At 40.0% G+C, this 14,727-nt stretch overlaps 1 protein-coding gene across 5 annotated transcripts in view; it reads right to left on the bottom strand.

Moving 5' to 3' along the window:
• The window catches only part of Specc1l (sperm antigen with calponin homology and coiled-coil domains 1 like), a 148,134-nt gene that overhangs the window by 91,101 nt on the left and 42,306 nt on the right, over positions 1-14,727 (bottom strand). For all 5 annotated transcript variants that reach the window (XM_069994420.1, XM_069994421.1, XM_069994422.1 and 2 more), the window contains one exon: positions 3,968-4,121. In XM_069994420.1, coding sequence (XP_069850521.1) covers positions 3,968-4,121 — 154 coding nt within the window. The remainder of the gene's footprint in view (positions 1-3,967; positions 4,122-14,727) is intronic.

Here is a 14,727-nt window from a genome sequence, read left to right as displayed (position 1 = left end):
AGGAGGCTGAGATCTGAGGATTACAGTTCAAAGCCACTCCTGGCAGGAAAAGCCGTGAGACTCTTATCTCCAATAAACCACTCAGAAAACCTAAGTGGCACTGTGACTCAAGTGGTAGAGCACTAGCCTTGAGCTGAAGAGCTAAGGGACAGTGCCCAGGCCCAGAGTTCAAACCCCACAACTGACAAAAATAAATAAATAAACAAACAAGTAAATTAAAAAAACATAAAAAATTGTTAACCTAATTTAGACTTAAAAAGGGTAAATATCATGGAATGTGAAATGTAACGCAACAGAGCTGTTTAAAAAGATATACCTATTAAACCAGATTCTGGTGGTTCACATCTGTAATCCTAGCTACTCAGGAGGCTGAGATATGAAGTCTGAGATTCAAAGGCAGTCCAGCAGTAAAGTCCAGGAGATTCTTATTTCCAATTAATCACTAAAAAGCCAGAAGTAGAGTTGTGTGGCTCAAGTGGTAGAATGTTAGCCTTGAATGAAAAAGCTAAGGGAACAGGGCACTAGGGCTCATACCTATACTCAGGAGGCTGAGACCTGAGGACTGCGGTTTAAAGCCAGTCTGGGTAGGAAAGTCCATGAGACTCTTATCTCCAGAAAAAGCCGGAAGTGGCACTGTAGCTCAGGTGGTAGAACACTAACCTTGAGCCAAAGAAAGTTAGGGACAGTGCCCAATCCCTGAGTTCAAGCCCCAGGACTGGCACAAAAAAAAAAAAAAAAGCTAAGGGATATTCTTAAGGAAGGAATACAAAGGCCCAATGCCAATGTGCCTTTGACAAATATTATCAAAATGAATTTCAGAAAAATGGAAACGAGATGGGGGACACAGAAATGGAGGGACAAAGGGTAAACAAATGTAGCAGTGGTACTCACTAGACACTATATTGAAAATAAACTATATAACTTGTGGGTGGAGACAAGAGGGAAAAACTGGGAGAGAGGGAGGGAAGGAGTGACAATGTCCAAAAATCAATGTACTCATTATTTGACTTATATAACTCTAACCCCTATGTACACCACCTTTATAATAACAATTAAAAGTTAATTTTTAAAAAAGGAAAGAGAAAGCTAAGGGACAGTGTCCAGGTTCTGAGTTTAAACCCTAGTAGCAGCATTAAAAATAAAATACACACACACAAACTCAAAACTGGAAATAGTGCCTAAAAGACTTGGCCAGGGCAAAAGGTTATAGAGCAAACCAAGTGAAGATGATTCGAAGATCAGCCATGTGGCAAACTAAGTGCAGAAACAGAGGGTGAAGGAAGATCACAGGTTAGCAATGAAAGAATGAACCAAAAATCTAGGTTACCTACACAACACAAAAATGATGACCAAATGAGTGCAAAGAAATTTCACTTCACAGAATACACAGGAATAGAAACCATAATGTCAGAGGACTGACACTCAAGTAACAGTAATGAAAACAGGGCAGGAAGTCTGTGGCAGATTTCAAAAGCAGAGAAAAACGACTAGAACAAACTAATGCAGATGGTGATCCAAACTGGACTAGTATAACTTTTATACTTATCTTCTAAAATTAATTCCTCATATCTAAATCAAAACCTTTTCAAAAAGAAAAAAAATCTATGAATGATTGACAAACAAAAAGGATCCAGAGTGAAAGTAAGGATAAACATGCCTGAAGTGAAAAAGAGAAGTAAAGAAACAAGAAGAGAGAAGAGCCAGGCACTGATGGCTCACGCCTGAAATCCTAGCTATTCAGGAGGCTGAGATCTGAGGATGCAGTTTGAAGCCAGCCCAGACAAGAAAATAAATTTTCTTTTTTTTTTTTGGGGTCCGGTCATGGGGCCTGAACTCTGGGCCTGGGTGCTGTCCCTCAGCTCTTTTAGCTCAAGGCTAGCGCTCTACCACTTGAGCCACAGCGCCACTTCCGGCTTTTTTCTTTTTGCTTATGTGGTGCTGGGGAATCGAACCCAGGGCCTCAGGCATGCAAGGCAAGTGCTCTACCACTGAGCCACCCTCCCAGCCCTGAAAATTAATTTTGAATTCTACTAAGTCTAAGATTAAGTACGGGCAGGTCTGATTTTCCTGTAGCTTCTTTCCCTGGCTTGCAGATGGCTGCCTTCTCAGTATATCTTCACATGGCAATCCTGCCTTCTCATCTCCTTCAGACTAGATTAGGACTACCTTAACCCCATCCTAATTTAATCACCTCTTTACAGTACTCTGTCTGAAAGTATTATGTCATTCTGAGATTATGGGCACTGGGGCTTCAACATAGGTATTTCAAGGGGACACAGTTCAGCCTGTCAGCAGCCTTAAGCTTCAGTTTTCATGCTATACTTTTGCTTACTCCTGATGACCTTCCTAAGGCTGTTTGACTCCAGTGTGTAAAATAGTGGTTTTACCTCAGCTTATCCTGCCTTACTCATCCTACAAGAGCATGGGTGGGGAGGTTCTCCTTTCCTGCTGTTTTCCTTTTTTTTTTTTTTTTTGGTCAGTGTGGGGCTTGAACTCAAGGCCTGGGCACTGAGTTCGGTGGTATTTTTATGAATATCATGGTTCAAAGACAGCCCAGGCAGGAAAATCCATGAAACTCATATCTCCAATTAACTACCAGAAAATGGGAAGTGCTGCTGTGGCTCAAAGTGGTAGAGAGCTAACCTTGAAAGCTTAGGGACAGTGCTCAGGCCCTGAGTTCAAGCCCCAAAACTGCCAAAAAAAAAAACCCACCCCAAAATATATCATGATCTGGGGGGAAAAAAAAACAGACATAGGGACAGGCAGGTGGTAAGTTCTGGCTAAGTCTAACACACATGACAGAGGCTGACAGCCTTCAGGATGACAAAGCAGGATCTGCTATTCTGTTGGCCAACTAGCCTTTCTGGGCTTTATCACAATTTACATGACCCTTTTTTCTTTTTTATTACAATTAGCAGCACAACTTTACAAATTAATGGGTTTCATCATGTGATTTTATGTTAACTGGAAGTCTTTATAAATCTAAGAAGTATAATATGGTAGCATTCCTCTTTAAACTAAGGAGAACGGGTTAACTGATCACCCACACTAAGTCTAAAATAAAACATCTGCTACTGAACAAACAAAGGGTTGGAGAGTTGGAATGAATGATCCTAGCCATTAATCAAAGGCTAAAACAGAAAGAGAAACAACCATAAGAAATGTGCCTCCTGATGCTTGGTCAAACCACCACATATGAACCAAGCTTGTTGGGGGGTACGGGGAAGAAGGTCAAGCGTGGAAGTATACACCTGTGATTCAATTACTTAGGAGGCAGAGACTAAGAGAATCACAGGTTGAGGTCACTCGAGGTAAAAAAATAGTATCCAACAAGCCAAAAAGTGGTGAGCACCCACGGTCCCAGCTTTGTGGAAAGCATTAAGCAAGATCCTGGACAGAGGCTGGTTCTGATTAAAGGTTATTTTCAAGAACTCAAGTGGTATTGTGATTATGCTGTAGAAGAATCCTTATCTTTCAAACATAATAAAATAGTATATCTCTGGAATTTGTTTCAAAATAGCAAGTCGTTTAAGGAGTATTATGCAGTGGTAGAGCACTTGCCTACATCTTACTAAATCCTAGATTTGACCCCTGTATAGCAAAAATATATAAACAGCCGAGGTGTGGTGGCACATACCTTTAATCCTAGCACTCAGGAGAATTAGACAAAAGGATTATGAATTCAAGGCCAGCCTGAGCTACACAGTAAGAACCTGATTCAAAAACCCAAAACAAACAAACAAAAACAACAATCAATCAATAAAAGTAACAGAAGAGGAGGATGGATATCAGGAGCTAGAACCGATTATGAATTGATAATGGCAATGAAAATGTGTCAATTTTATACGCATTTGAATATTTTTCTTAGCTTTAAAATATTGTAATTAGATGGAACACTTCAAATATGAATGCACTGTGCCTGTACAAACAAAAGGTGGCTGACATCTCAAGAGGGCATGCCCCCTACCAGTGCTGATCTTGGATTTGTTCTCCACAGTGGTCATGACAGGGGCAGATGCTGAAGGTAAAGCAGATGAGCAGGTGCTTTTCTTTCCTTTAACACCATTAGTCACTGTTACTCCTCCAGCCATTCCAGCTAAAAGGTCATCATTGCTCTTGGTCTAGAAACAACAGAAAATAAAAATAAATTTAAGACAAAGCAAGAATAAGCATTTCAAGAATGAGCAAAGCTCTTGACTTTCAAACTGAGTTTAATAATCACACGGAGACTTTCTGATTTTTAGTAAGCAGCAAACCACATTGGGTAGACATTCATTAACAAAATCTCCTTATGGCTTATAGGAAATCTTGCTAAGATACTAAAATCACATATGTAAATCACCCTTGTCATGTAGGACTGACTTTGGACCATGAATCATCTCAGCAAAACCACATTCCATACTTCCACACAAAGTGCCAACTCACACTTTCAAGAGAGCAGAATCATTAATAGTTAATAATCAGGCTGGGAAGGTGGCTTAGTGGTAGAGTGCTTGCCTAGCATGCATGAAACCCTGAGTTCGATTCCTCAGTACCGTACCACATATACAGAAAAAGCCAGAAGCAGTGCTGGAGCTCAAGTAGTAGAGTGCTAGCCTTGACCAAAAAGAAGCTCAAGGCAATGGCTGTGCCCTGTGTTCAAGCCCCAGGACTAGAAAAAAAAGAAAAGAAAAAGAAAAAAATAGTTAAATGATCTTCACTGCTCCAAAGTGACTTAATTATGAACTAAAATCTAAATAAAATTCCTATGAAATGTACCTTTCTTAGCTTAACTAATTATCTAGTAGTCAAGTTTACATTTTAAAAAAGTTGAGGTTTTTTTTTTTTGGTTGGTTGTGGGGCTTAAACTCTGGGCCTAGGCATTGTCCCCTAAGCTCTTCAGCTCAAGGCAAGCACTGTATTACTTGAGCCACAGCACCAATTCCAGTTTTCTAGTGGTTTATTGGAGATAAAAGTCTCACCGACTTTCCTGCCCGGGCTGGCTTTGAACCGTGATCCTCAGATTTCAGCCTCCTGAGTAGGTAGGATTACAGGCGTGAGCCACCAGCACCCAGCTGAGTTTTTGAAGACCAAGGTAATACATAAATTTAAAACTACAGATCCAGCCCCTAATGGCTCACATCTATAATCCTATCTACTCAGGGGGGCTGAGATCTAAGGATCACAGTTTGAAGCCAGCCCAAGCAGAAAAGTCTCCAGGAGACTCTTATCTCCAACTAACCAACTCAAAACCAGAAGTGGAGCTGTGGCTCAAAGCGGTAGAGCACTAACAATGAGAAAAGAGCTCAGGAACAGCATCGAGGCCCTGAGTTCAAGCCCCACAATGGACAAAAAAAAATAAGTAAACAAAAAACTACAGAACTGAGGATGGAAGAGAAAAAATGGGGACAATGCGAAAGAAAGGGTGACATTGTCCAAAAAGAAATGTACTTTTTTTTTTTGGTAGGTTGTGGGACTTGAACTCAGTGCTTGGGTGCTGTTCCTGAGCTCTTTTTCTACCAATGTGAGTCACAGCTCTACTTCTACTTTATGAATAGTTAATTGGAGATAGAGTTTCCTAGAGTCTCTTGGGGACTTTTCTGCCCAGACTGGCTTCAAACCACAATCCTCAGATCTCAGCCTCCTGAGCAGCTAGGATTACAAGCATGAGCCACTCTTGCCTGATGAAAAAATGTACTCTTTACCTAATTTATATAACTGTAACCCCTTTGTACATCACCTTTATAATAACAATAAAATATTTTAATTTAAAAAAACGTTTAAACTACACAACTCCTAGGAAGAGCAAAGGCTAGTCTGCCTCAAAGATCACAACACACTTGAGAAAAACCATTTGTAACATTTATCTATATTGTATAAAGATGATTAAAAATATAAGCTTTTGAAAGGAAAATGAACATTATGAATACTAGAACTGGTGATCAAATTATTGTTTAAAAAAAAAGAGTAAAAACAAAGGAAGAGGTAACAATGCTTGATAGGAAATGTACTCATTACCCTACTCATGTAACTGTAACCCCTCTTACAGTATTTTTACAATAAAAATATACATGGTAAGAAAAAAAAGAAAAAGCTTAAAACTTGGTGCTGGTAGCTTATGACTGTAATCCTAGCTACTCAGGAAGTTGAAGATCCTGGTTGAAAAACAACTCGGTCAAGAAAAGTCTCCAAAACTTAACCATCAAAAAAAGCTGGAAGTAGAGCTGTGGCTCAAGTGACAGAGCTCTAGTCTTGAGCAAAAAGCTCAGGGATAGTGCCCAGACACACACACACACATACACACACAAGCACGCACGCACGCACACACACCTGCTCATTACAGATGAGCAGTCTGAAACAATTTTCTGTATAGCCTAAGATCCGAGAATCTAGATATTAAACAGACTGTTTCGCACTGAAGGAAAAAGATGTTACAAACTACAGGTTGCAAACCTTGTATGCTACTGGAATTGAAATATAAGCAAAACTCATCTTTTTTTTTTTTTTTTTTTTTTGCAGAACTTGGGTTTGAATTAGGGGCCTTTGTATTTGCTATACAGAAAATGATCACTTGAGCCATGCCCCCATACATTTTTTTTTTTTTACTTATTTTTTTATTTTATTTTTTGGGTCCGGTTGTGGGGCCTGAACTCTGGGCCTGGGCGCTGTCCCTCAGCTCTTCAGCTCAAGGCTAGCGCTCTACCACTTGAGCCACAGCGCCACTTCCGGCTTTTTTCATTTTGCTTATGTGGTGCTGAGGAATCGAACCCAGGGCCTCAGGCATGCAAGGCAAGCGCTCTACCACTGAGCCATCTTCCCAGCCCGCCCCCATACATTTTTGCTTTAGTTATTTTGGGGGTGTGGGTGGGGAGTCAGTCATTGGGGCTTTAACTCTGGGCCTGGGCTTTGTCCCTCAGCTCTTCTGCTCAAGGAGAGCATTCTACCACTTGAGCCACAGCACCACTTCCAGTTTTCTGGTTTAATGGAGGTAAGAGTCCGATGGACTTTCCTGCCCAGGCTGGCTTTGAACCTCGATCTTCAGGTCTCAGCCTCCTGAGATTACAGGCGTGAGCCACCAGCACCTGGCATGCTTCAGTTATATTTTAGATAGAATCTTGTGCTTTTTCTCCTGAGCTTTGAACCGCAATCATCTTATCTATTCTTCCCACATATTTGGGGTGAATGGCAAGAACCACCATGACTAGCTTTTTCTTGGCTGAGATGGGGTCTTGCTCATTTTTTGCATAGGTTATCCTCTAACCAAAATCCTCCCATTCTCTGTGACTCCTAAGAAGTTTGGATCACAGGTGTAATCCACCGTACCCAGGGCATGTTTCTATGCATGTGCATGTCCCAAAAATAATGAACATATCTAACTTCTAGACCTTTGTTTTAAAATTCGGTCCTCTATTACAAGATTAACAAAGTCTAATTGAAACCTGGAAAAGTACAAAGCTTACTCTGCCAACAATCAAGGAAGTACTCAAAGAAATAACAGAAACATGCTAAAGAGACAGAGGAGCCACACGGAAAGGTCCTGGCCCTTGTCCCTGGCCAAATCAGGGACAATGTAAGCATGAAATCAAGTGATGGCTAATATAATTTACAAAACACTGGAGAGGAAACAATGAATCCAAATCAACAAATAAATAGATGAGGGAGAAAGTAAAAACTCTTCCTTAGAATAGAATATCAACTACTATCTGTAAAAGGAATGATGGTATTACTAAATTACCATTTGGCAAAAACCATTGTAATAAATGATTCTAAAAATAATTATCAAAAAATTTTTACATATCGAAAATGGAAACAGGCAAAAAGAAGGTATCTCCAACAAAGTTATTTATTTGTTACAAAAGCAAACATAATAACTGACAGCAAAGAAATATAGCCAACATCACCGTAACCAAGCAAATATATGTCCCCAGTACCAGAACAAAGAGAAGCCATATGTTTTCAGAAAGGATGTGCCATGTCTGCTCTCTCCCCACCAAAATCTCATAACCCAGACTTGATCCCATGGGAACGCTGACAAACCCAATTTGTTAGGAGAGTCTACTAAATAACTAGTCTGTGCTCTAAATTCCTGAATTAAGGACTATGCCAAATTTAAGGAGAACAAAGACCACTTAATGTAATCTGATCCTGAATTGGAAACTGGACCAAAAATGAAGTGTTTTTCCCTTTTCTCAATGTGAATATTAATACAAGTGGAGAAATTTAATCAAAGTCTATATTTTAGATACTAGCATTATATCAATTTTAACTTCCTGATTTTGTAATTATTTGCAATTAATTATAGTTATAAAAGAAACTATCATTGTTTTTTAGTAAATGTATACTAAAATATTAGGTAAGGGCTGTATGTCTACAATTTTTCTCATAAAGTTTAAGAAAAAATTTGTGCAGGGCTGGGAAGTTGGCTTAGTGGTAGAGCGCTTGCCTCGCATGCTTGAGGCCCTGGGTTCCATTCCTCTGCACCACATAAGCAGAAAACTGCCAGAAGTGGCTCACATGGTAGGGTGCTAGCCTTGAGTTGAAGAGCTGAGGGACGGTGCCCAGACCCAGAGTTCAGGCCCCACAACCAACACGCCCCCCCAAAAAATTTATTCAATATGATATATGGTATATATGTGTATGTATATATACATGTATATGTATGTGCATGTATTTGTGTGGGTATATATATATATATGCAGAGGCAATTAATCAGGCAATCAATAAAAGCTTAATATGAAGTATACAATATAGTAACAACGTAGTTATATTGCCTGTAATCCCTGCTACTTGAAAGGCAGAAGCAAGATTGCTTGAGTACAGGAGTTTGAGGCCTGAGTAACAAAGTAAATCAACTCTTTTGCTAGATGGGAGATTGGGCTGCAGGGAGAGTGAAGAGTGATGAAGGTTAGTGTTCAAATCAATCACTGTAATTATTCAAATGGAACAAGGAAGTAGGTAGCTAACAGCTGTAATCCTAGTTATTCAAGAGGTTGAGATTTAATCTTAGCTGGAAGCCAGACCTGGCAAGAAAGTCTGTAAGACTCTTATTTCCAGTTAACCACCAAAAAAGCTGGAAGTGGAGCTGGGGTTCAAGTAATAGAGAGCCAGCCTTGAGCTAAGCAGCTCAGGGACAGAGCCCAGGCCCTGAGCTCAAGCCCCAGGACACACACTTACATACTCACACACCCACAAATCCATACACACCTATGAAACCTGTTTACAAAGACAAGAAAACAGATGGGAAAGAGATTGGAAAGCAGAGTAAATGTGTGGATACACAATAATGAAATCCCTCCCTGCACAATTGATGCCAGATAATAAAAATAAATTAACTAAGGATCAGATTGGGAGAATAGACCATTAAAAAAGAACTGAATTTTTTTTCTTCTTGACTTTAATAGCTACCAAGAAACTTTGAAAAACAGAGTGAATATAACTAACAAATATCTTTTCAATGTACAATCATATATACCAATTTTAAAAAGTATATTCAAAGGGCATAAAAAAAATAATCAAGGCCATTTACAAAGGTGCTTAATCTCACTAGTAACAACACAAACGAAAATCAAAGCCACAAAAGAACCCCTTTACCACTCTGGGCCGAATGGTTAAAATGAAAAGAATAACAATATAAATGTAGGTAAGAACTAGTAACCACTCTGAGAAGCAATCTGGTTTGTTAAAGCTAAACATATAATACACTCTCTGATCCACTAATTATACTCTGGACCAACAGAAATTCTACATGCATGCAATAAAAAAAAATGCATATAAAATTGCCTCAAAGTGAAACCTTCAAAAATCCCTCAACAGTAAGTAGATAAATAAATTGTAGTACATTCATCCCACAGACTATTAACCAGCAATAAAGAGAAGGAATGTTGTTACATATAATAGAGAGTAAGAGAGAAAGCATACATAAAAATAAAGACTATAGCTGGGCACGTGGCGCAAATGACAGTGCTTTGCCTAATGACCACAAAGCCCTGAGTTCAAATTCCAGTACTACCAAAAAAAAAAAAAAAAAAAAAACCATACATGGTTCCATTCAAATAAAGATCAAAAACTGGAGAGAAAAAAAAATTAACCTATGATGCTACATGTAAGTAGTTACTCTGGGGAGGTCAGGAAGGGTAATTATTATCTGGGCCAAAGAAGATTCTGGGAGGCAAGTTCCTGCTGTTTCATGATCTGGCTGGTGGCTGCAGTGTATGTTCACCTTACAAAAAAACCCAATATCGGGCTGGGAAGGTGGCTCAGTGCTAGTGCACTTGCCTTGCATGCATGAGGCCCTGGGTTCGATTCCTCAGCCCCACAATAAGCAGAAAAAGCCAGAAGTGGCGCTGTGGCTCAAGTGGTAGAGCGCTAGCCTTGAGCTGAAGAGCTGAGGGACAGCACCCAGGCTCAGAGTTCAGGCCCCACGACCGGACCCAAAAACAAAAAAAAACGAAAAAAAAAAACACAATACCTCCAGTGCCGGTGGCTCAAGCCTATAATCCTAGCTACTTAGGAGGCTGAGGTCTGAGGATCACGGTTCAAAGCCAGCCCAGGCAGGAAAGTCTGTGAGACTCTTATGTCCAATAAAGCACTAGAAAACTCAAAGTTGCACTGTGGCTCAAGCAGTAGAGCACTTGCCTTGAGCTGAAGAGTGCAGGGACAGCGTTAAAGCCCCACAAAAGACAAAAGAAAAAAAAATACCATGCTGTGTGAATTTTTCTGTACATAGACTATACAACAACAAAGTAAAAACAAAACCAAGTCAAGCACCGGTAGCTCACCCCCGTAATCCTAACTATTCAGAAGGCTGAGATCTGAGGATCACAGTTTGTAGTCAGCCCGGGTAGGAAAGTATATGAGACTTATCTCCACTTAACCAACAGAAAACCGAACTGGCACTGTGGCTCAAAGTGATAGAGTACTAGTTTGGAGTAAAAAAGCTCATGACAGTGTCCAGGCCCTGAGTTCAAGCCCCACAACTAACAAAAGGCACTTTCCAGCTTACCTTTTACACTTACTCGTAGGCTTGCTGCTTTTCCTATTTCTTTAAATATTGCCACAAGATTCTGTACACACACATACGTTTCCACACATGAAATGTGGAATGGGGTGTGGTATTCAATTCCCAATACCCCATATACACCCACACCATACACACAAACAAATGAAGTTGATGAAGGAACACTTTTTAATAACATGTAAAATGCAAATTGTTCAGTAAAATATTCCAGATATTGATAATAAAATACAACAACTAAAGTACTATACACTTTTCAAGGTCAAGTCAAAGTTTCCTAATGAACACCTTTAGCTCAAATTTTAAGATGAGTGTTCAAGGTCGGATGTGGTGGCTCATGCTTATAATTCCAGCAACTTGAGAGACAAAGATCGAGAAGATGGTAGTTCAAGGGTAGCCCATGCAAAAAGTTAAAGAGGTAAGAATGGCATACACCTGTAATCTAAGCTACTAAGGAGGTTGTAGGTAGGACAGCCATGCTAGAACAAGGTTATCTGAAAAAACGTAAGCAAAACAGGACAGAGTATAGCTCAAGTAGTAGAAATGCCTATCTAGCAAGTACAAGGAGGCCTGGAGTTCAAACGCTTATATACCAAAAAAATTGCTTTAAATTTTACCTTTTAAGTTTCAGAGATGGACTGCTCATACCATTAACAGCTTTCTTCTGTTATGGGGGTTGGGGGAGATGGCTGGGAATCTAAACCTGGGATCTTGTTCATGAAAAACAAACAAACTATCACTAGCTACCTCCTCTGCTCTGAAAACCTAATATTGGACTACAAGGTTAAGATCACACACAAAAAAGGTATAATCATAAGTACTCAGCTATTCATTCAGATTCTGATTGAAGGTTATTAGTTTCAACCATCTATCCATTTTTAGGAAAAAAGTATTTGCCAGTGTAATGAAAAAGGCATATTGATCCTACAAGCACAAACTATGAATACTGATCAGTATGCTGATTTTGGCAGAACAGGCATTTATGAATTTATCTCTACAAAGAAAAGAATTCTATTAGTTGTGACAAAGAACACACAAAATCCCCATACAAGATGTCACAGCTCCTGAAAAGAGTAACCTCCTCCAAACTTACTGCACAATAATAGTGGCTTGTTCTATGATAACCACAGCTCCAAAGAGCAGTGAGGTACTCAGCATCAGAGGTTCTTCCTCCTAGTTCTTGATAAGATCTAGCCTCAAGAAATGAGGTAAGTGAGAAAATGCATTGTCCTATACCTAGCTACTGAAAAGGGGCATAAGAGTATTGTGCAATGCTGATACCCAGGTATGAGTCCGCACACAAATGAGTTTGTGTAGGAATCTAAATAATTAAAAGCCAAATGCTTCCTTCAGCTCACTAATCATCACTGCTCCATCATAGTTATTGGAATTCAAGTTGTGAAAGGTATCATGAGCCAGAGATGGAAGTCTTACTCCACTCCCCTCCCTTCTTTTGTAGGGCTGTGAATTGAACCTGGGCATAAACTATCCTAAATGAGTGCTCTACAACTGAGCTACACTCTGGCCCCTCAAAAGCCACTTAATGGTTTCAATTTTTCTGTTCTGTTTCACTATTTTCTTTTTTCCTACATTCACTTCTTCAATTGCTAATCAATGACTTCTCTTTTAGGTAAAACATAGTACTCCCTACAGGAACTATTACAAAAGAGCTTTAGCTCTTCCCTAACCATCTCCACTACCTACCTGCCTACACACGTATCAATTTAAATAGACTTGTCAACACAGCAAAGTCAAAGGTAAGACAGCTAGCTCGTGCCGGCAAGAGGAGATACTCAGTTTTGCTTTAGAATGGAAAAGTACTCACTTTTCAAGATCAAACTGCCAGTGAGTCAAGATCCACACCTCAGAAGATCTGACATGCCTGCTCCATGCATGCTCCATAGTTAATCTTCAAAGACACTGACTGCCACTGATGAGGAAGCCAGTAGTGCACATCCAGGGCCAATGTATCAACCTATTCTTCCAGTCACAACAACAGATCACCCAATCACACAGGCCCTCCACTCTGAGGACAACCCCAGCAATGGAGTAACCAGTTAGGTTAGAAAATGCTACCTGACTTCTAGACATGTGGCAGCATTACCATCAAGGAAATTCTTCAGGGTGCTGATTCAGAGTAATGTCAGCAGGGCAAAGACGTATCCTGGTACTATCCTCCAGGCCATAGGATGACACCTATCAAGTCATCAGGGCTGTATCAAGAAAACCAGGGGGCCTTTCCTAAGCCATGGAGTAAGTCTAGGCTCATTCTAACAACCTCAGAATAGAAAAACCAGCATTTCCTGTTAGATCTTTCAACACTAATAAGTTAGTCTCTAATCAACTGTTCCTCTGAGGTGTTTCTTTTTTTTTTTTTTTTTTGTAGGTCATGGGGCTTGAACTCTGGGCCTGGGCATTGTCCCTCAGCTCTTCAGCTCAAAGCTAGTGCTCTACCACTTGAGCCACAGCACCACTTCCAGTTTTCTGGTGTTAACTGGAGGTAAGAGTCTCACTTTCCTGCCCGGGCTGGCTTTGAACCATGATCCTCAAATCTCAGCCTTCTGAGGAGCTAGGATTACAGGGGTGAGCCACCAGCACCTGGCTTGTTTCTTTTTTTTTTTTTTAAATTTACCTGAGATCTTTACTTTCCTTCTTAATAAAGCCACATGAATGGCATCTGCTCATCCTTTCTGAGGTGTTTCTTAAAATAATTAAGACACACTCTATCTGCCTGGACAAAGGGCTTTTGAACAACTCATGTTTCAGGTCATGCTTCATTTCTCCCTATCAGAGTAGCAGAAGTCCTCTCCTAGATTTCTGCAGAATCAAAGTTTCTACCAAGACACCACAACCTAAAGTAAACAAGAACAAAAGAATTTTGAACTGAAATTCAAAAAGACTGGATTATGTGCAACAATATATCAAAGGCTGGATCAGCAGGAAAACGGCACAAAGCAATCTTGTCCCTTGGATGGCCCAAACCAACAGACACTGAGAACATACCATGGGAAAACTGGTATATTCAAAAAACAATCCAGGGTTAAAGAAAAGTTTGTAGAGCTAACCAACAAAAATACTATGTGGAAGTAGGCACCAATGGCTTGTACTTATAATCCTAGCTACTTAGGAGGACAAGATCTGGAGGATCATGGTTTGAGCTCAACCTGTATATAAACCTGAGACTTCATACCAATAGCTGAAGAAGATGGTGCATGCCTTTTATTCCAGCTATACAGGAGGTTGAGAGCAGAAGGATCACAGCTCCTGGCCAGCCAACGCACAAACTCAAAAATTCCATCTCAGTTAATTAACAGCTGGATATGTTATGCACCTCAAATCCTAGCTATGTGGGAAGGATAAATAAGCATAGACCTAAGACCTTTAAAAAAAAAAAAAAGAAAGAAAGAAAGTAAAGCCAGGTGCTGGTGGTTCATGCCTGTAACCCTAGCTACTCAGGAGGCTGAGATCTGAGGATCGAGGTTCAAAGCCAGCCCTGGCAGGAAAGTCTGTGAGACTCTTATCTCCAATCAATTAACCACCAGAAAACAGGAAGTGGAAGTGTGGCTCAAGTAGTCGAGTGCTAGCCTTGAACTGAAGAGCTAAGGGACAGCACCCAGGCCCAGAGTTCAAGTCCCACAACTGACAGACCAAAAAAGAAAAAAAAAGGTCAGGGAAAGGGGGAATGAAAGAGATTGATCAGGAGATATATATATATATATATATATATATATATA

This window comes from Dipodomys merriami, unplaced genomic scaffold, assembly GCF_024711535.1.
Source record: "Dipodomys merriami isolate MVZ:Mamm:240054 unplaced genomic scaffold, mDipMer1.0.p SCAF_45, whole genome shotgun sequence".
Lineage (NCBI taxonomy): Eukaryota > Metazoa > Chordata > Mammalia > Rodentia > Heteromyidae > Dipodomys > Dipodomys merriami.
The sequence above is the reverse complement of the archived record's forward strand: the minus strand, read 5'-3'. Positions and strand labels throughout refer to the sequence as shown.